The 22011-nt window shown below is 41.1% G+C and overlaps 1 protein-coding gene across 1 annotated transcript in view; it reads left to right on the forward strand.

The window, feature by feature from the left end:
- Positions 1–22011, forward strand: part of gpr158a (G protein-coupled receptor 158a) — a 674726-nt gene that overhangs the window by 460378 nt on the left and 192337 nt on the right. Inside the window, exon 5 of the mRNA XM_043690479.1 lies at positions 3576–3644. Within this exon, the coding sequence (XP_043546414.1) occupies positions 3576–3644 (69 nt within the window). The remainder of the gene's footprint in view (positions 1–3575; positions 3645–22011) is intronic.

The raw sequence follows: 22011 nt of genomic DNA on the forward strand, positions 1-22011 counted from the left end.
GAGGGAATGCCCTCTTGTCCTAGTTTTACCTGCCACTTGAAACATCCTCTCTACATCTATCTTATCTATTCCTGTCATAATTTATATATTTCTATAACATCCCCCCTCATTCTACTAAATTCCAATGAATCTAATCCAGGTCTGTTCAGTCTCTCCTCATAAGCCAACCCTCTTAACTCCGGAATCAACCTAGTGAACCTCCTCTGCACCCTCTTCAGTGCCAGTATATCCTTTCTCAAGTAATGAGACCAAAAGTGCACGCAGTACTCCAGGTGTGGCCTCACCAGCACCCCATATAGCTGCAACATGACTTCCCCGCACTTAAACTCAATCCCTTCAGCAGTGAAGGACAAAATTCTATTTGCCTTCCTAATTACCTGTTGTACCTGCAGACCAAATTCTATAATTCATGCACAAGGACACCCAGGTCCCTCTGCACAGCAGCATGCTGCAACGTTTTACCATTCAAGTAATAGTAATTTTGCACTGTTACTCCTACCAAAATGGATAACTTCACATTTATTAACACTGTATTCCATTTGCTAGACCTTTGCCCACTCAACTAAAGTATCTACGTTCCTCTGCAAAGTTTCACAGTCCTCTGCACACTTTGCTCTGCCACTCATCTCAATATCATCGGCAAACTGTGAATTGTGAATAATTGAGGTCCCAACACTGATCCCTGAGGCACATCACTAGTCACTGATCGCCAACCAGAATAGCACTCATTTATCCCCAATCTTTGCTTCCTGTTAGTCAACCAATCCTCTATGCATGCCAATACTTTACACATAACGCCATTTTATGCAGCAGCCTCTTGTGCGACAACTTGTCAAAGCCTTTTTTGAAATCTAGGTATACCACATCCACTGGGTCCCACTTGTCCACTGTGGTCGTGATGTCTTCATTGAATTCCAAAAGATTAGTTAAGCGTGACCTGCTCTTCACGAACCCATGCTGTGTCTGCCCAATGGGACATTTTCTATCTTGATGCCTTTCTATTCCTTCCTTGATAACAGACTGAAACATCTTCCCCACTACAGAGGTTAAGCTAACTGGTCTATAATTCCCCATCTTTTGTCTACCACCCTTTTTAAAGTTAAAAATCACACAACACCAGGTTATAGTCCAACAGGTTTAATTCGAAGAACTAGCTTTTGGATGAAGGAGTGGCGCTGCGAAAGCTGGTGCTTCCAAATAAACCTGTTGGACTATAACCTGGTGTTGTGTGATTTTTAACTTTGTACACCCCAGTCCAACACCGGCATCTCCAAATCATGCCCTTTTTAAACAGTGGCATCACATTTGCTGTTTTCCAATCTGCTGGAACTACCCCAGAGTCCAGCAAATTTTGGAAAATTACCACAAGTGCACTTGCTATTTTTCCCGCTATCTCTTTTAATACCCTGGGATGCATTCCATCAGGGCCAGGAGACTTGTCTATCCTTAGCTCCATTAGCTTTCCCAACACTACCTCTTCCAGGTCTTCACCTCCCTTTGTCTCTTTGTCAATTACTGGCATGTTATTCTTGTCCTCCACTGTGAAGACCGACACGAAATTCCTATTCAATGCCTTGGCCATTTCCTCATATCCCATAACTAAATGCCCCTCCTGATCCTCTAAAGGACCAATGTTTACCTTATCCACTCTTTTTCATTTTATATATTTTTAGAAACTTTTTTTATCTGTCTTTTTATTCTGAGCTAGTTTTTTTCTCATGTTCTATTCTACTTTTCCTAAAGCACAGTAAGTCTGTGAAGCTGAGGTGAAGCATTGAATGTCGAGGGTACATCCTGATTGATAGAGATTGTTTTTAATTGAATGATGACACTGTGGAACATTGCAGTTGGAGGCTGATTGTGGTGTGACTTGATATGCTATTTGAAAATGCCATTATTAGGTTTGAATTACTTGTGTGAGATCTTTGAACCACTTTTGGCACTGCATCCAGTTCATTGGGACTGCATTCCAAGAATTCATTGCAATTGCTTTCTGTTCCCATTATCTTCTCCAAGTTTGCCTGAATGATCTTTTGGCTCCCTAACAATAAAGAACGACTCTCCTTCTGTCCACCAAGACCTTCATTTTGTGTCAGAGAACATTGGAAACTGCATTCTCTGTTATTTTGTGCCACTTCTATGTTTGGCCATAGCCCAAAGGATTTTTTGCAATAATTTTAACACACTTTCTCCCAAACAAAATGCACTTCACCTTTTAGAGTTTAAGCTATGTAGAGTAGACTGGCTTGAATTTTCGAATGATTTTCTGCCCCTGGCTCAAGTCTGTAGCCACCCAGCAGCTGGTTGCATGATGCAATCATGTAAACGGGAACTTGGAATGAAGTCTGTTTTTTGTCTGAAATGCAAAGAGGAGGCTTGGGTTAGTCACACATTGCACTTCCCACATCTGTTTTTGGGCCTTATCCTCCTTTTTATTGTTCTCTTTTGGGACGTGGGTATCACTGGCTCACCAGCATTTATTGCTTCCCCCTAATTGCCCTTGAGAAGATGGTGGTGAGCTGCCGTCTTGAATCACTGCAGTCCACACACTGTAGGTTGATCCATAATGTCCTGATGGAGGAAATTCCAGCATTTTCACCTAATAACAGAGAAGGAACAGTGATGTGTTTCCAAGGCAGGATGATGAGTAGCTTGGAGGGGAACTTGTAGGTGGTGCTGTTCCCATGTATGTATTGACCTTGTCCTCCTAGATGGAAGTGTCTGGGCTTTGGAAAGTGCAGTCTAAGGAGCTTTGGTGAATTTCTGCAATGCATCTTGTAGGTAGCAAGCACTGCAGCTACTGAGTGTTTACTGGTGGAGAAAGTGGATGCTTATGAACGTAGTCCCAATCCAGGAGGCTGTTTTTTTCCTGGATGATGTCAAGCTTCTTGAGTGATGTTGGAGCTCCACCCATCCAGGGAAGTGGGGAGTCTCCAATCGTGCCCCTGACTTATGCAATGCAGATGGTGTACAGGCTTTGGGGAGTCAAGAGATGCAGCAGTCAGGAAGGGCTCATGCCCAAAACATCGATTCCCCTGCTCTTTGGATGCTGCCTGACCTGCTGCGCTTTTCCAGCAACACATTTTCAGCCCTGATCTCCAACATCTGCAGTCCTCACTTTCTTGTGAACACAGTTTGGATAACAAGATGTGAAGGCCTTGACATAAACCCTAAAGCTGAGATGACTGACCTCCAACAACCAGAACCACACTAAACGTTAAATACTTATAAATAATAATGGTAGTGGTAACAGAAATAGATAGAAAATCTAAAAGAAATTAATAATGTATATTTTTGAGAAATTCCAGTGAGATTTAATTAATTTTAAAATATTGACATGACAGAGGCAATTTGTTGGTGCTGCACAGCATTTTATTATCCATTCAACCTTCTTTTGTACTATGGTTCTTAAGCTAAAGTAAACACAGTATTGAATGCGGATAAGTGATCTTTCCTCGTAGGAGCAGTAGTTTTTTTCAGTAAGTTGTCATTTTGCATTAAGTGTCAGTTTTCTTTGTTAAATTGTTCATAATTGATGTCAAACAACAATGTGAAATCTTTTTTTCATCTTTCAGAGTATCCGAGCATCAGGACTGGTGTTGCTGGAGACAATTCTTTTTGGAGCTTTGCTTCTGTACTTTCCTGTAAGTGTTTAATGATTTATGCTTAAATCAATGATTCAGTCTAAGAAAGGTTTTGATCTATGGACAGATAGGCATACAAATATAACTAATGAAATAGTCTGCCTGGAGCCATTTTCACTGTCAGTACTTATTTAATATGTGGCAAGCTGCCTAAGTGTTGAGATGATGCAAAAAATAAATGGGCAATCTCATTTACATTTGTCTTAGAGCTGTTTTAACAAAAGACATTTGCAACATTGCATCACTTTCCATTATAAAGTATTGCAAAGTTAATATACCAAAGATGTGTGCAAAGACAACTAATGCAACTGACTAAAACTTTCAATCAGTCATACTCAGTTGCTGTTTGCTCTGATTGTCTGTGTCTTTCTTGTTTATTTCCCAACCTGGTAAGTTGTTACAACTTGGACTTCTCTGTTTTTTACTCATTCGTGTGATGTGGTCATCCCTGTTTAGGTCAGTGTTTATTGCCAATCCCTATTATAACATTCCCTCTAATATTCCTTTCCACTATTCAGACCTCCAAGGTCCATGTGTGCTTGCGGCTTTTGGAAGCATAAGCCAATGCGTCAGCACGCTGAGTGGCATACATCGTTGATCTTTAATTCCCTCGAGAAGATGATGGTGATCTGCTGCAGTCCATGTTGTGCTGGTACATGCACAATGCTGTTAGGATGGGAGGTCCAGGATTTTCACCCAACAATCATGAAGGGATGGTGATACATTTCCAAAGCAGGAGAGTGAGTGATTTGGTGTGGAGCTTGCAGGTGGTGGTATTTCCTTGCCTTTGCCCTTCCAGATGGTATGTTTATAAATTTGGGATGTGCTGTCGAAAGAGGATTGGGTGAATTTTTGTAAGTGAACATTGTAGATGTTGTTACCATGCATCAGTGTAGGAGGAAGTGAATGTTGTGGATGTGGTGCAATTCAAGCTTTTGATGGTGTTAAATATCTTGAGGGTGATTGGAGCTGCACTCGTCCAGGCAAATGGAAGTTACTCCATCACACTCCTGACTTGTGCCATATAGATGGTGAATAGGATTTGGGGAGTAAGACAGTGAGTTACTTGCTGTAGAATTCCCAGGCTATGATTTGCTCCTTTTGCCACAGTATGTATATGACTAGTTCAGTCATAAGAACTTAAGAACAGAAGAACTAGGAGCAGGAGTAGGCGATTCAGCCCCTACAGTCTGCTCCACCATTTGATATGATCATGAATGATCTCAGCTCAGCCTCTACTCCACTCTCCTGCCTGCATTCCATAACCCTTCAACCCATTAGTGATTAAAAATCTATCTCATCTTTAAATTTACTCAATGTCCCAGCATTGATTGCACTCTGTGGTAGTGAATTCAACAAATGCAGGACCCTTTCAGAGAAGTTAGTTCTCCTTATCTTTGTTTTAAATCTACTACCTCTGATCTGCAAACTATGACTTCTCATTCTAGATTTTCCCACAAGACCAAATATTTTGTCAATTCGCTTTAGCATCTAATGAACCTCAATTAGATCTCCTCTCATTCTTCTAAGTTCCAATGAATTGGGCCTAAAAAGCTCAATTGCTTTTCATAAGATAAGTCTCTCATCTCTGGGGTTCAGTTCCTGTTCAATGGTAAGCCCCAGGATCATGATAATGGAGGATTCAGCAATGACATTCATTGTCAAGGGGTGATGATTAGATTCTGTCTTGCTGGAGATGGTTATTGCCTGGCACTTGTATCGTTCAAATCTTACTCATCACTTATAAGCCAATCTGGAATGTTCAGTCTTGCTCCATTTAGACACTGATTGCTTCAGTATCTGAAAAGTTCCAAATGGTACTGAACATTTGTACAATCACCACTGAATATTGCCATTTTTGACCTTAGGATGAAGGGAAGGTCATTGATGCAGAGGGTTTTGCCAAGGACTCTACACTGAAAAACTCATGCAGAGATGTTCTGGAGCTGAGAGGATATATCAGAATATTTCTGTGCTATCGATTAGTCACTTGTACAACAACATTTCATGGGCGAGGGGACTCCATGGCAACACAAACAAATTTCTGTGCAACTATTTAAAATACTCCTTTGTTTTGTTCCTTGGTATTTTCAACTTTGTCTGTCCTATTCCTTAAAATTCTTATGTCAGTTTGTCAGTGTCTTCTCATTGGGTTGATTCATTCACAAGCAGGTGCTTTCTCCTCATTTCACAAGTTAGAAAAGCACTTTTGGAGATTTGGTCTAAAAAAAAATCTCTTTTTGCTGCTTGTCTTTCCAGCTTTTGTTTCATTTCTTATGTTCATTTCTAGTTGTTGAAGTAACCGAACAAATCATGACATATTCAACTGTAAATGTGTTGCTCATCTGATCCAGTGAAATTGTATCTTTAAATGCTGTTAGTCTGATTCGGGAATGTGCCTGGATGGGTGCAGCTCCAATCACCCTCAGGATGTTTATAATCATCAAAAGCTTGATTTGCACCACATCCACAAACATTCACTTCCTCCATCATTGTTGCATGGTAACAGAAATGTGTTATAAGAGGGATCTTTCTACATTCACCTGTGCTGGGAGAAATCTTTGAAGAGTGCTTTGTACACTACTGGTTCCATATTTAAGGAAGGATGTAAATGCATTGGAAATAATTCAAGAATGGTTATTGGATGAATACCTGAAATACACATGTGTTATCTGGAAAGGTTGGACTAGTATCCATTCAAGTTCCGAAGAGTAAGAGATGACTTAGTTGAAACATATAAAATTTTAAAGGGCTTTGACAGGGCAAGTAAGGAGACAAAGTTTTCTCTTGTGAAAGAACCTAGAATTAGTGATCACTGTTAAATAATAAGGAGTCATCCACTTAAAATGGAGATGACAACAATTTTTATTTTTCTCAAGGGGTCATGAGTCTTTGGAACTTTTCCAACTGCACTGGAAGCAGAAACTTTGAATATTTTCAAGGGAGAAGTGGATAGATTCTTGGGTAGCAAAAAGATGCAAGATTAGGAGGGATAGATAGGAAGACAGTGTCAAAGTTACAATTGGATCAACTGTGATCCTATTAAATGGAGGTGCAGGCTCGAGGTGTCAAATGACCTACTCCTGCTCCTAATTTACATGTTCATATGTACTTGTGAGGCAAACTAAAAGAACAGCATGCACGCCAGTGACCAGAACTTTAATTTTCTGATAGGAAGTCTGTTGGAGTGCCAGACTGTCATCCACTAAATTACACAACAGCTCAGAGAGCTGGGAAAGTGTGCACCAGGAGAGTGGACACTGGTTCCATCATGTGCAGTCCTGGGAGGTAGGCCAGAAACTGTTCTGATGAGCTCAAGTATGGGAGGAAATTCTCACTGTTTTAAAATAATTTCTTGGCTGTAGAGTTTACAGTTTCAAATGATTTATTTTATCAAATGCAACATAGGCTCTGAAACCAAAAGCAGAAATTGCTGGAAAAACTCATGCATCTATGGACAGAAAACCAAGTTAAAGATTTGGGTCCAGTGACCCTTCTTCAGAACTGTCCTTCTGACCTGACCTGACCTGTTTTATAGCAATTTCTGTTTTTGTTTTTGTTTCTGACTTCCAGCATCTGCAATTCCTTTGTTTTTTTTTGTTTAGTATAGGACCTGAAAACCCATGAACTGCTTTGATGTGGTGGATAGAGGGAAAAGCAAAATTTCTACTTTTCCTTTAGTCTTATGGATGAATTTGTTCCCATTGGAAATCCTGAATTCAGGCTATTCAATGTATCAAGTCAATTTTTGATGATATGTCGCCATAGTCTTACCAGACCATAGGGGCTGCTCTCTCATTAGAGAGAAGCGACTAGTGGTGATTTAACCTGAGGGCCACCAGACCTCAGGTGATGGAAGAGGTTGAGATGATAGAACATAGAACAGTCCTTGATGTTGTGCCAACCTTTTATCCTACTCTAAGATCAAACTAACCTACATACCCTTCATTTCACTGGCATCAATGTACCTACCCAAGAGTTGCTTAAATGTCCCTAATGTATCTGACTTTACTACCACTGCTGGTAGTGCATTTTATGCTCCAACCACTCTCTGTGTAAAGAACCTACCTCTGACATCTCCTCTAAAGGTTCCATCAATCACCTTAAAATTATGTCCCCTCACAATAGCCATCTCCGTCCCAAGAAAAAGTCTCTGGCTATCCACGCTATCTATGCCTCTCATCATCTTGTGCACCTCTATCAAATCACCTCTCATCCTTCTTTGCTCCAATAAGAAAAGCCCTAAATCCCTCAACCTTTCTTCATAAGACATGCCCTCCAATGCAGGCAGCATCCTGGTAAATCTCCTCCACACCCTGTCTAAAGCTTCCACATCTTTCCTATAATGAGGCAACCAGAACTGAATGCAATATTCCAAGTGTGCTCTACCAAAGGCTTATAGAACTACAGTATAACCTCATGGCTTTTAAACTCCCTCCCTCTGCTAATGAGAGTCAACACACCATACACCTTGTTAACAACTCTATCAACTTTAGGTGGCAACTTTGAAGGATCTATGGATGTGAACCCCAGATCCCTCTTTACTTTCACACTGCCAAGAATCCTGCCTTTAACCCTGTATTCTGCATTCAAATTCGACCTTGCAAATGAATCACTTCACACTTTTCCAGGTTGAAGTCCATCTGCCACTTCTCAGCAGTTCTGCATCCTGTCAATGTCCTGTTGCAACCTACAACAGTCCCCCACACTAAGCACAACTCCATCAACCTTCATGTCATCGGCAAACTTAGTAACTCATCCATTCATTTCCTCATCCAAGACATTTATAAAAATCACAGAGCAGAGATCAAAGAACAGATCCCTGTGGAACACCACTAGTTATTGAGTTCCAGGTTGATTACTTTCCATTAACCACCACCCTCTGTCTTCTTTGGTCAGCAAATTCTGTATCCAGACAGCCAGATTTCCCTGTATCCTATGCCTCCATACTTTCTGAATGAGCCTACCATGGGGAACCTTATCAAATGTCTTACTGAAATCCACATACACCACATCCACTGGTCTACCTTCAATGAGTTTTGTCACATCCTCAAATAATTCAATAAGGCTCTCAAACCCATGCTGACTATCTCTAAATCTAGCTATACATTTTCAAATAATCATTAAACCTGTCTCTCAGAATCCTCTCCAATAATTTGCCCGCCACAGACATAAGACTGACTGGTCTGTAATTTTCAGGGTTATCCCTGTTCCCTTTCTTGAATAAGGGAATAACATTTGCCACCCTCCAATCATCTTGTACTACTCCAGTGGACAGTGAGGACACAAAGATCCTCGCCAAAGGTGCAGCAATCTCTTCCCTCACTTCAGTCGTAACCTTAGCTATATTCTGTCTGGTAAGAAGAGTCCTTCATGACAACCTCAAACCAGTGGTAGGAATTGAACCCATGCCATTGGCGTCACACTGCTCTGTAAACCAACGATCCAGCCAATTGAGCTAAACAAATTTCTCATCAAGTCAATACTGATACAATTGCTGGCATAACATGGAGCCTTGCTTGAAGTGTGAAGAAGCTGCTTAGTGCATCACATTAGAATCATAGAGATGTACAGCACGGAAGCAGACCCTTCCGTCCATTTTGTCCATACTGACCAGATATTCCAACCCAATCTAGTCCCACTTGCAAGCCATATCTATCCAAACCCTTCCTATTCATATACCCATTCAGGTAACCTTTAAATGTTGCAATTGTACCAGCCTCCACCACTTCCTCTGGCAGCTCATTCCATACACATACCACCCTCTGCGTGAAAAAGTTGCCCCTTAGGTCTTTTTTATATCTTTCCCCTCTCACCCTAAACCTATGCCCTCTAGTTCTGGACTCCCCCACCTGAGGGAAAAGACTTTTGTCTGTTTATCCTATCCATGCCCCTCATGATTTTATAAACCTCTGTAAGGTCACCCCCTCAGCCTCCGATGCTCCAGGAAAACAGCCCTAGCTTATTCAGCCTCTCCCTATAGCTCAAATCCTCCAACCCCGGCAAAATCCTTGTAAATCTTTCTGAATCCTTTCAAGTTTCACAACATCCTTCTGATAGGAGGGAGACCCAGAGATGCATGCAATATTCCAACAGTGGCCTAACCAATGTCCTGTACAGCCGCAACATGACCTCCCAACTCCTGTACTCAATATACTGACCCATAAAGAAAAGAAAATGCTGGCTGGCAGCGGTGGGATTCAAACCCACCCCTCCGAAGAGACTGGAGCTTAAATCCAGTGCTTTAGACCGCTCGGCCACACTACCGTTTTGTTGGACAAACGTGAGCTATGTTCTTGGGAAAATTGGATAAAAAAGATGTTTCTGCAAAATGTGCCCAGGCTCCTTCTGACAATCCTTGCATTATAATTAATTAAGGTGTAAAAGAAGCCTGTGAATTCCAGAGCACTCCCTTCTGCATCGTCAATCTTATGCTGAATGCCAGGATTTCAGTGCTGTCCCTGTTAAACTGATGACCATATTATTGAACCACTCCAGGAAGGAGAACAATTTGCAACAGCCTCAGAAAAGAACAGAACACTACCAGATCAGAATCCCTCCCAACATTAACCTCTCCCTCCCAACACTAACTGTTCCTTCTTCTTCCAAAAACATTTTGTTGTTAAACCGTCCTTTCCAATTCACAAGAATTTCTAGATTATTGGTATATTTGAAAACAGCTTCAATTTTAAAACAGATTTAACCCAGTTACAATAGTGGAATTTATAGAAGACTGTAAATAATGAAAATTGAAATAATTCTTGCTTTTCTAAACTTGAATTGGAAGAAATGAATAACTAACTCTATATGGGTTAAACTAAAATGCTGTGACAAGAAATTTGATTTGTGTGGGCAGTGGGCACTTCACCTACTGACACAACACTTTAAAAAGTAGCTGGCAATGCACCTGTGATTTCCTGATCTCTTTTGTTAAGGGAACAGCTTCTTTAAATATTACTTCCTGTATGTCCAATTAACCTGGCGCTTTTTCCTTTTACATTTCTGCCTTGGGGCAAATCTGGAATGAGTCGAGAGAGATGAGAAGGAAGAGTGGTGGAGCAGGAATGGTGCAGCTCTTTGGTCTCGAGGTGTGTGGCTCGAGGAAATGGAGTTTCTGTATCAATTCTTTAATATGCATTGCACTAAATCATAGGTTCTATCCGAAGTACCATAAACATATTTTGAATATATCCTCCTCGGGAGCACAATTTGGATGACAAGATGTGAAGGTCATCATTTCTGATTATGGCACTCATAACTTCACAACCATTAATCTGTCTGATGCTCCAGTCTACATTCCTATCAAACAACATTGACAATACAGTCTCACAAAACTCACATAAGAGTTACATCTATATATGGATGAAAACTGTTCTCAACTCTTAGAAACCATTTACTGAAGAAGAAACATGTGAGTTGGTGAGTGGTCTTTGATACTGTCTAATGGCTATGTACCATTGATTATTTATCATGGAATAAAGTTAGCAGCTTGCTGAAGGATACTAAACATCATTATTCACCAAGCATCCTGAGTAATTACCACAGTCACTTAGTAGGAACTCAACAATTGACACCTCCTGAGCTTTATTCAGTGGTGTTAAGGGAGAGACCCATCTGTTAATGCAGCAGAAGTTGGTGCTGACAAGCCAGTATGTTTTGGACAGAGGTCCCCTGAGCTGCAATAATGTCAGTACAGTGCACTTGCATGCACCTGTTTTCCACTTACAAGTACAGATGTTTCATTTCGATGCACTTGCTAGAATACAGGGAGGATATAAGGCAAACATATTCCTTTCATTAGAATATGAAGTGAATCATAGAGTTATAGAATGGTTACAGCACAGAATGAAGCTCTTCAGCCTACTGTGTCTGTGCTGACTCTCTGAAGAAACAATACATCTAATATCACTCTCCATTCTTCTCCTAATAATTCTGCAATTTCTTCCTTTTCAGATAATACCTAATTCCCTCCCAAATGATTTGATTGAATCTGCCTCTACCAAACTCTCAAGCAGTGCTTTCTATATCCTAATCACACACTGCTTGAACATTTTTGTTTTCCTCATTCTCCTTTTGCCAGTCAGCTTACATCCTTAAAGGTTCAAGAAGGTGGCTCACCATCTTCTTCAGAGCAATTGGGATATGCAGTAAATCTTGTCCTAGCTAGTGGTGATCACATTCTATCATCAATTTGAATGATTAAAAATAATTTCTTCAAAATGCCTTAAAATGCTCTGATTCTTGATCCTTCCACCAATGGGGATAGTTTCTCCCTATTTCCTGGTTCGAGGACAGTTGGCCAAATGGCTTATCTCTGTTCTGTGATTTTGTAATTTCCTGCACAGTTACCTGATGATTTTGAATAGCTCCATCAAAATCCCTCTCAAGCTTCTCTTCTTCAAGGAGGGCAGTTCCAACTTCTCCAGTCTGTCCACCTGACTGAAGCTTCTCATCCTTGGAACACTTCTTAGGAATCTTTCCTGCAAACTCTCTAATGCTTTATAACCTTACTCAGGTATGGCGCCCAGACTGTCAGTGCAGTAGAAAGCATTAAGAAGCAGCAACACAAGTCTCACTACTGCATGTTAAGCTGGGCATACCTGCTCCTACAAGTAGCAAGTGTGGGTAAACACAAGCAGCTGAACAAACAGAATCATAAAATATTACAGCACAGCCAGAGGTCATTTAGTTCATCAAATCTGCAATGATGTTCTTCTCTGCAGGAGACTCCCGGTTTGGTGTTTTTCTTAATCTTCTTTTTCAAGCAACTAACTGTTATAATTTATAAATTGTGTTTTAATGTTGATTTGTGGAAAATATGACTAGGTTTCAGAGCTTCATAAAAAAAATTAATGCCAAGAATATATAAGCCACTTTGATGTTCTGGGCATCCAGTGTCACTTAACAGACTCTGCAGTGCCAAGAGGATATCTTAGGTTGTTATCTGAGGGGAACTGATAAATAGATACCCACCATGAAACCGCCATGGCCCTCATGGCTGGAGGCCTTCCTTTCTGCAACTATTTCACTTCCACAATGCATTCACATTTTAGCTTGCAGATATATCTTCCATAACTCTGAAACATGAAGGAGAAATGCCATGCCTAAAATTTATGAGGATTTTGTTGCCATGTAAGAAGATCAAGTGAGACTGTGCGTTCTTTGCAAAGACCTCAGTCCAGGTTAATGCCATAGCCCACGATATGAAAATCAATCGGCAGTTCAGACAGATCCCCTTTTTAACTTCAAGTAACGATCTTTGTGATTGTATTAAGTTGTGTAAAGCCATAATGTGGCAGCAGGGGACACCCTTACCATATTCTATCAGTCAGCTGATTAAGCTGCTGTTGATGTGCTCAAAAAGGAGTGCTGTAATTCTTTTGCAGATCTTACAGCATAGAGGGAGATCATTCTGCCTACGCTGGCTCTTTGAAAGAGCTATCCAATTTCATAAAATATGGAGCAGGTATTCTGAGACCATCCTTTGACTGCTTTCCAGCGCCTCACTGACGGAGACCATGATACTGTGTCCCAGTGCAGACAGTTTGAGAAGGCTGTTACTACCTGAAAAGGCTAACAGACGCCACAAGATACGCTCTTCCCATCAGAACATGTCATTTCGGTGGAAGACACTAGTAGCATGCCAGAACCTCAAGAGAATCTCATTCCTGATGAAGGGCTTTTGCCCGAAACATGGATTTTCCTGCTCATCGGATGCTGTCTGACCTGCTGTGCTTTTCCAGCACCACTCTAATCTTAACTCTAATGTCCAGCATCTGCAGTACTCACTTCTGCCCAGAACTTCAAGAGCGTCAGGAGGCAGAGGCGACTGTAGTGGTCATCTCTAAGGAGAAGTGTTGGGGATGCTGAAAAGTCTGAAGGTGGATAAATCACCTGCACCAGATGGACTATACCCCAGAGTTCTGAGGGAGATAGCTGAGGAAATTATAGAAGCATTGGCGGTAATGCTTCAGGCATCACTGGAGTCAGGGAAGGGTCCCAGAGGACTGGAGAATGATTAACATAACACCTCTGTTTAGGAAGGAAGGGAGGCAGAAGACAGGAAATTACAGGCTAGTTAGTCTGTCCTTGGGTGCTGATAAAACTTTAGGGTCCATTATTAAGGATGAGATCGTGGAGTACTTTGACTGAGTCAGCACAGCTTTGTCAAAGGGAGGTCATGCCTGACAAATCTGCTAGATCTCTTTGAGAAAGTAATGAGCAAGTTCAACAAAAGAGAGCCAGCAAAAGTGATCTATTTGGATTTTCCAAAGTTCTTTAATAATGTGCCACAACAGAAGCTGTTAAACAAGAGCCCATGGTATTTGGGGCAAGGGTCAAGAGTGTGCTGCTGGAAAAGCACAGCCGGTCAGGCAGCATCCGAGGAGCAGGAGGATCTATTTTTCGGGCATAAGCCCTTCATCAGGACTTTGATAAATTCCTGATCAAGAACGAATGCCCGAAATGTCAATTCTCCTGCTCCTTGGATGTTGCCTGACCTGCTGCGCTTTTCCAGCACCACACTCTGGACTCTGATCTCCAGCATCTGCAGTCCTCACTTTCTCCTATTAGGGGCAAGGTAGTTGCATGGATAAAGAATTTAGTTAGAGATTAAAAAAAACTCAGGTACTGGGAAATTGGCTGACTGACAGAGGCAGAGGGTGGGGTGAAGGGTTCTTTTATCAGGATGGCTGTCATGGGTTCATTTTGGGATCACATCTGTTATACATTAACGATCTGGATGAAGGAACTGAGGGGATGGTTGCTAATTTTGCAGATGACAAAAAGATAAGTGTTGAGTGGTGAGTAGTGTTAAGGAGGTGGAGAGGCTGCAGGAGAATTGGATAAGCTAGGAGAGTGGGCAAGTCTGACAGCAGCTGTCAAAAGAGAAACAGAGTTGTAGTTTTAAGTCCCATGACTCTTTATAACATAACTCAATGTAAAGGATATTTTTGATCTTTGAATAGTTGACTTTGCACATGGAAAGGTCATAGCAGAAATCCTGGTACATAATGTACATGGAGCTCCAGCCAAAAGGTTGAGGTCCTACAGGGCTGAATTTCCAATACAAGCTCTCTTCTTTTGTTGGAAATGCAATGTTGGGAAAATTATTCCTGTGATCGTTTTTCTTATTGATTTTAAAGACAGAAAATACAAAAGTGGTGTTATGTGTTCACCATTAAATTATAAAGGAATTCCTCAGCTGATAATTTTCGTACTGGGAGCTATGAAAGTCAGTTTAAGTTGCATAATTGAATCCAGCACTGCTGCTGTGAAACTACTGCATTTCATATTTGGTATACAGCATTGAAATATTCTAACAGTGAACTCTTTAATACACTTGTGACTGAATGTTGCAGATCAATATTTAAAAGCACATCTAAAATAATAAGCCTTGTTTGCTACAGAGTCCTCTTCAGAGAATGGCAGTTTCAAAATGATCATTAGCAATTTGATTGCAATGTTAGGAACTAATTGGAATTGGAATCTGAATGATTCAGTTTAATGCCATGTAATCAATACAGTTGTCAATACTGTGTCAGTTAGTATTGCCCTACTGTTCAGCTGTTTTCTTTTCTGCCTTCAGAAGACTCAGCTTGGGATACAGTGACGCATGCTTCATGCCCAATAACACTACAATATTCATCATGAACTTAGACTATTTGCCCAATGTCAATATGACTCTATCTTCATCCAATATATTGTTGGTGCCTCCTTCAAAGAGGATGTCTTTTGTAATTGTTTCTAATCAATGTGTTCAGAGATGTCATGACACACCTCTGGAGCAAGTAGACTTGAACATAGGCCTTCTGGCCTAGACGAAGGACACTACCAATGTACAAGACCCTTTATCCAAGAATTAGACAGTTTGCGGTGCTAGCTTCTACCCTCTTCTAGTTATTTTCAAATCAGTCAGTTCAGAGATGCATGACACATCTGTGGAGCAGGAGGACATGAAATTGAGCCTCCTGGCTGAGAGATAGGGACACTAGCATTGTGCCATGAAAACCATCTTTATCTTAATGTAACATGCTCTTTTAACAGGAATCACTTGGGCAGTAAGCAGGAATTGCGAATTTTCCCCTTCCTGGTCCAGAATTGCTGAGACCAATGCTAACAGACCAGCTGACTCAGTATGCTCCAGGATTTGAAGCTGGGACCTCCCTGCTTGGTGTGACGCTGCTTGACAGCAGGTCATGAATTGAACTACTTCAGAATCTATTAATTCCCCTCTAATGATCATTGTCTGATCCCAGAGTCAATTCATTGATATTACTCAAGCATTATTTTTACTAGAATGTGGCCTACTATTAATTGTTAGTGAACTATTTGTTCTCTCTATACAACCTCAGATTGTAGATGTAGACCATGCATGCAGAGAATTTTTTTCTTCCAAACATGTTAATACTTGTTTATGCTCTGCTTATAAGATGCCACTATAAATCTTCTGCAAAGGTTTCAGTCATTGTCTTTAAAGATGTGTCAATGACAAAATTGATTGGCAAACTACGTCAGTTTATGTTTGCAGAATATATTCCATGAATCAGATCAAATTGCACCATTGTGGTGCATATCAGTGAGAACACTGGGATCAAGCTGGTGCACAGTGAATCAGAAAACAAGGAAGCATGGAGGGTGAGGCCCACTTCGACTGCAGACCACAACTTTGTCCATCCATTCAATCTCGAGAAACAGATACAGTGACCCTTGTCAAAATATTGTGCATCTAAAATCTCCAATCTCAAATAGAATCAAGTTAATCTCTGGAATATGTAGGCATGGGGTCATTATAGCAATGAAAGAGGCCATTTGTCCCATTGAGTCAATGCAGGAAGTAGTGGGTAGTCTTCCTTGCTTGGGGATAGTATTCTGACTGACTACACTGATTCCAAAGCCATCTGATAGCCCAGCCTTTTTTTCTACATCAAAAATATACTTTATTCATAAAAGATATCTTTATATGTACACGGTTACAATCACAGTTCAGCTCTGTACAGCAGCATATCAAGAAAACAAATTAACATTGGAGTTTAACTCTATCCAACAAGCGCAGAGTCATTAAGTCGTAGAGCTGAACAGCATGGAAAAAGACTCTTCATTCCAACTCATCCATGCTGACCAGATATCCTGAAATAATCTAGTCCCATTTGCCAGTATTTAGTCCATATTCCCCTACCCTTCCTATTCATATACCCAACCAGGTGCCTTTTAAATGTTGTAATTCTATCGGTCTCCACCACCTCCTGTGGCAGATTATTCCAATCACGTACCATCCTCTGCATGAAAAGGTTACCCCTTAGCACCCTTTTAAATCTTTCCACATCTACCTTAAACCTATGCCCAGTTTGGACTGCCCCATCCCAGAGAAAAGGCCTTGATTATTCACCATATACATGCCCCTCATAATTTTATAAACCTGTATAAGGTCATCCCTCAGCCTCTGACCCTCCGGGGAAAATATTTCAGCCTATTCAGCCTCTCCCTGTACCACAAGCCCTTGAACCTTGGCAACATCCTTGTAAATCCTTTCGGAACACTTTCAAGTTTCACAACATCCTTTCTACCGCAGAGAAACCGGAAATGCACAGAGTATTCCAAAAAATGACCTAACCAATGTCCTGTACAGCAGCAACATGACCTCCTAATTCATAGCTCTGACCAATAAAGACATACCAAGCATACCAAACACCTTTGTAACTATCCTGTCTACCTGGGACTCACTTTCAAGGAACACACTCCAAGGTCTCTTTATTCAGCAATACTCCCCAGGACCTTACCATTAAGTGTATAACTTCTGCACTGATTTGCCTTTCTAAAATGCAGCACCTCACATTTATCTAAATTAAACTCCATCTGCCACTCCTCGGCCCATTGGTCCATTTGGTCAAGGTTCCATAGTACTCTGAGTAACCTTCTTCGCTGTCCACTACACCTGCAATTTTCGTGTCATTTGCAAACTTACTAACCATACCTTCACATCCAAACCATTTCTATAAATGACGAAAAACAGTGGACCCAGCACCGATCCTTATGGTGCACCACTGGTCACAGGCCTCCAGACTGAAAAGCAACCTTGACTACCAACCTCGGTCTTTTACCTTTGAGTTAGGTCTGTATCCAAATGGCTAGTTCTCCCTCTCTTTGTCGTGATCTAACCTTGCTAAATAATCTACCACGAGGATCATTGTCAAACATCTCACTGAAGTCCATGTAGATCACGTCCACCACTCTACCCTAATCAATCCGCTTTGTTGCTTCTTCAAAAAACTCAATCAATTTAGTGAGATACAATTTCCCATGCACAAACCCATATTAACTATTCCTATCCAGTCCTTGTCTTTCCAAATACATGTAAATCCTGTTCCTCAGGATTCTATCCAGCAACTTGCTCACCACTGATGTCAGGCTGACTGGTCTAGAGTTCCCTGGCTTTTCCTTACTACCTTTCTTAAGTAGTGGCACCATATAAGCCAGCTTCCATTCTTCCAGTACATCACTCGTGGTTATTGATTATACAAATATGTCAGCAAAAGGCTCAGTAATCACTGCCCTAGCTTCTCACAGAGTTCTAGGTTACACCTGATCAAGTTCCAGGAATTTATACATCTTTTTGCATTTTAAGATATCCAGTACTCCCTCCTCTGTAATATGGCATTTTCAAGATGTCACTATTTATTTCTCCATGTTTTCTATCTTTCATATCCTTCTCCACAGTAAACGCTGATGCAAAATATTCACTTAGTATCTCCCCCATCACCTGCAGTTCCATACATAGGCAGCCTTACTGATCTATAAAGCGCCCAATTCTCTCCCTAGTTACTCTTTTGTCATTAGTGCATTTGCAGAATCCTCTTGGATTCTCCTTAATCCTATTTGCCAAAACTATCCCATGTCCTCTTTTTGGCCGCCTGATTTCCCTCTTAAGTGATGACGGGCATAGATAAAATGGATAGCCAGAGACTTTTTTCCCAGAGTGGAAATGGCTATCACAAGGGGGCATAAGTTTAAGGTGATTACAGGAAGGTTTAGGGGAGATGTCAGTGGTCGGTTCTTCACACAGAAAGTGGTGGGAGCGTGGAATGCACTGCCAGCAGTGATAGTCAAATCAGATACATTAGGGACATTTAAGCAACTCTTGGATAGGTGCAGGGACAATAGTAAAATGTAGGGTATGTAGATTAGTTTGATCTTAGAGTAGGATAAAAGGTTGGCACAACACTGGGGGATGAAGGGCCTGTACTGTGCTGTACTGTTCTATGTTCTATTTTCTATGTTCTAAGTGTACACCTAATGCCTTTATACTTGTCTATGGATTCACTCAATCCCTGCTGTCTGTACCTGACATATGTTTTTCTCTTCTTCATAACCAAAACCTCAATTTCTATAGTCCCAGCATTCCCTACTCCTACTAGCCTTGTCTTTCACTCTAAAAGGAACATACTGTCTCTGCACTCTCGTTATCTCATTTTTGGAGGCTTCCCATTTTCCAGCTGTACCTTTACCTGTGAATATCCATCCTCAATCAACTTTTGAAAGGTCTTGCTTCATACCGTCAAAATTGGTCTTCCTCCACTTTAGAACTTTAAATTTTAGATCCAGTCTACCCTTTTCCATCATTATTTTCAAACTAATAGAATTATGATTGCTGGCCCCAAATTGCTCCCCCACTGACACCTCAGTCACCTGCCCTGCCTTATTTCCCAAGAGTAGGTCAAGTTTTATACCTTCTCCAGTAGGTATATCCACATACTGAATCAGAAACTTTTCTCATACACACTTAACGACTTCCTGTTCACTCATGCCCTTCATACTATGGCAATCCCAGTCTATGTTTGGAAAGTTAAAATCCCCTACCATTATCATCCTGTTATTCTTACAAATAACTGAGATCTCCTTACAAATTTGCTTGTCAATTTCCCACTGACTATTGTGGAGTCTACAGGAGAATCCCAGTGAGGTGATCATCTCTTTCTAATTTCTCAGCTCAAGCCAAATAACTTCCCTGGACGTATTAACAGGAATATCCTCCCTAAGTACAGCCGTAATAGTATCCCTTATCAAAAATGCCACTCCCCCTCCTCTCTTGCCCCTCTTATATCCTCCCTATAGCATCTATACCCTGGAACTCCAAAAGCATCCCTTACTTGTGCAAGATGATATTTACGTAGAATTGAAGTACATGAAGAGTCAGATAGTGAACAGACCTCCCTTTAACTTCAGCAGAAAGACTTTAGACAGTGATCTCTCCTCACCATGCCTTGGCAGCAGCTGCCCTGATCTTTAGTGTGATCTTCAGCACATAGTCCTGGACCTTAGAATGTGCCAGTCTGTAACACTCAATCAGGGTCAACACCTTGTTTTGGAAGACCAACATGTTTCAGGCAAACCAACGTTGACGGTCCTCCAGGCACTCCCAGGCATCATCAGTGAAGTTACTTTGATATAACCTACCTTTCATTAGAGCTAAAAGCACTTGGTTGTTGCTCTCCAAATGTAACAGCTTTCCATTCTGCCCAAACAGTATTTGTCAATTTAAAACTGGTTTTCAAGATATTGGAGTTAGTATAAAATGAGCAATAACAAGTCGGTAGTCCATTTCTCTCAATTTTGAGGTGAATAAATGAAAAATTGGCGAGATGTAAATGAGCTGTTAGTACACTATCACCTACTGTGCAGTACCACAGTCAAAATGGCTTTTCAGCTAAACAGGCCCTCTAGCCATTCCTACTGTGCAATTTTACATCTTAATTTAGTTTAATTGATGACCTGTATTGTATGGTAAGTAACTTCGCTAAGGCATCGTGTGAAATGTTTTTAACTGAGGAGATATATAATATTTCATCTCCGAGGTTTGCTATTGAAACTACATTGCCTACAGAACCAGGGATCCTCTCAAGTAATTTACAAGTAGCTGCATTTTGCATTATACCTATTTCTCTTCACCACAAGGTGTTTTTGCCTTCTTGTGTTTTTTTTTTCACTCAGAATATACAGGCTTACACATTTGGATTAGGTAATTAATCTGCTATTAAGACATGATAAATTCCATCACAATATACCAATTTAATGAAAATTCATTACCAACTCTGTTTACAAACAATTTAGAATGTTTGATGCTCATAATGAATTCAGAAAACCACCTGCAGACAAATAAAATGGTTAAAGAAACCAAACTGGATTCTGTATATGTGTTGGATTTAAAGAACTACAGGGGAACCTCGATTATCTGAATACCAATTATCCGAAAATCGGATTATCTGAAGGAGATCTCAAGGTCCTGATAGAAACATTACATCAAAGACATGTTTTCAGCACTGATCGCACCCTCTCCAAATGACTGACCACCCGCCCTCTCTCTCTCCCCACACTTTCCCTGGAGTCCTATAGAGGGGTGTACCCTAACCGCCCACTCCCCTTTCCCAGGAATAGTCTCTCCAACATTATCCTGTACAGGGCAAATATGGAACCTGTCAAAAATTTGCAGTAAAAGGTTGTGTGTGTGGCTGCAACTGTGTCTGTGTGCTATTTGGAGATTTACCCCACAGATGCAGCAGCAGCAGTCTTGTTGTTGATGTGCAGTCTGGATGCCCCGGAGAGAGGCCTGGGGTGGCAGGAGGCTATGTTGAGGACGGGGGCAGGGGGCGGGGTTGGACTGACGTTGGGGGCGGAGGTGCGGCGTTGGATGGGCAGGTGGGTGGGGGACGGTGTTGGGGGTGATGTGTCGTGCAATGTGTGTTGCTGCAGTCTCCTGAACGGGGAGCAGACTTTAAAACTGCGAGCTCCAGAGGAAAAGCATTTAATCGATTTTCCGAATAATCGATTATCTAAACAAAATAGTGCCCACCTATCTCATTCAGATTATCGAGTTTCCACCGTACATATTTAATTTCACAAATGAGTGGTCTCCTTGTTTGCCATGTTCAGCAAATGAAGTTTCTTCTGACAGTTTTTCAGAAGAGCAGGAGTAGACCACTCAGCTCCTCGGGCCTGTTCCACCATTCAACGAGACCATGGCTAGTCTGTGGCCTACCTCCATATTCTTGCCTTTGACCCATATCCTTTAATACCTTTGCTACTTGTGAAATGGCCTAACAAGCCACTCAATTCAAGGGCAACTAGGGATAAGCAATAAGCCAGCCAATGGCATCCAAATGTGAAGAATGAGAAAACAACTACAGAATGCTGTTTTGTTACACTTGCTTGATCTGATACCATGAAGCTCATCAGCATTTTTTATTTCAGTTTCAGGTCGCCAGTATCCACAGTTCTTTACTTTCTCTTATGCCATGACATTTAACAGGTTCCGGGGTCAATATTAAGGACTCTTATGATTACTTCCTTCTGCCGGTATACCACTATGTCACTA

The sequence above is a fragment of the Chiloscyllium plagiosum genome, chromosome 5, assembly GCF_004010195.1.
Source record: "Chiloscyllium plagiosum isolate BGI_BamShark_2017 chromosome 5, ASM401019v2, whole genome shotgun sequence".
NCBI lineage: Eukaryota > Metazoa > Chordata > Chondrichthyes > Orectolobiformes > Hemiscylliidae > Chiloscyllium > Chiloscyllium plagiosum.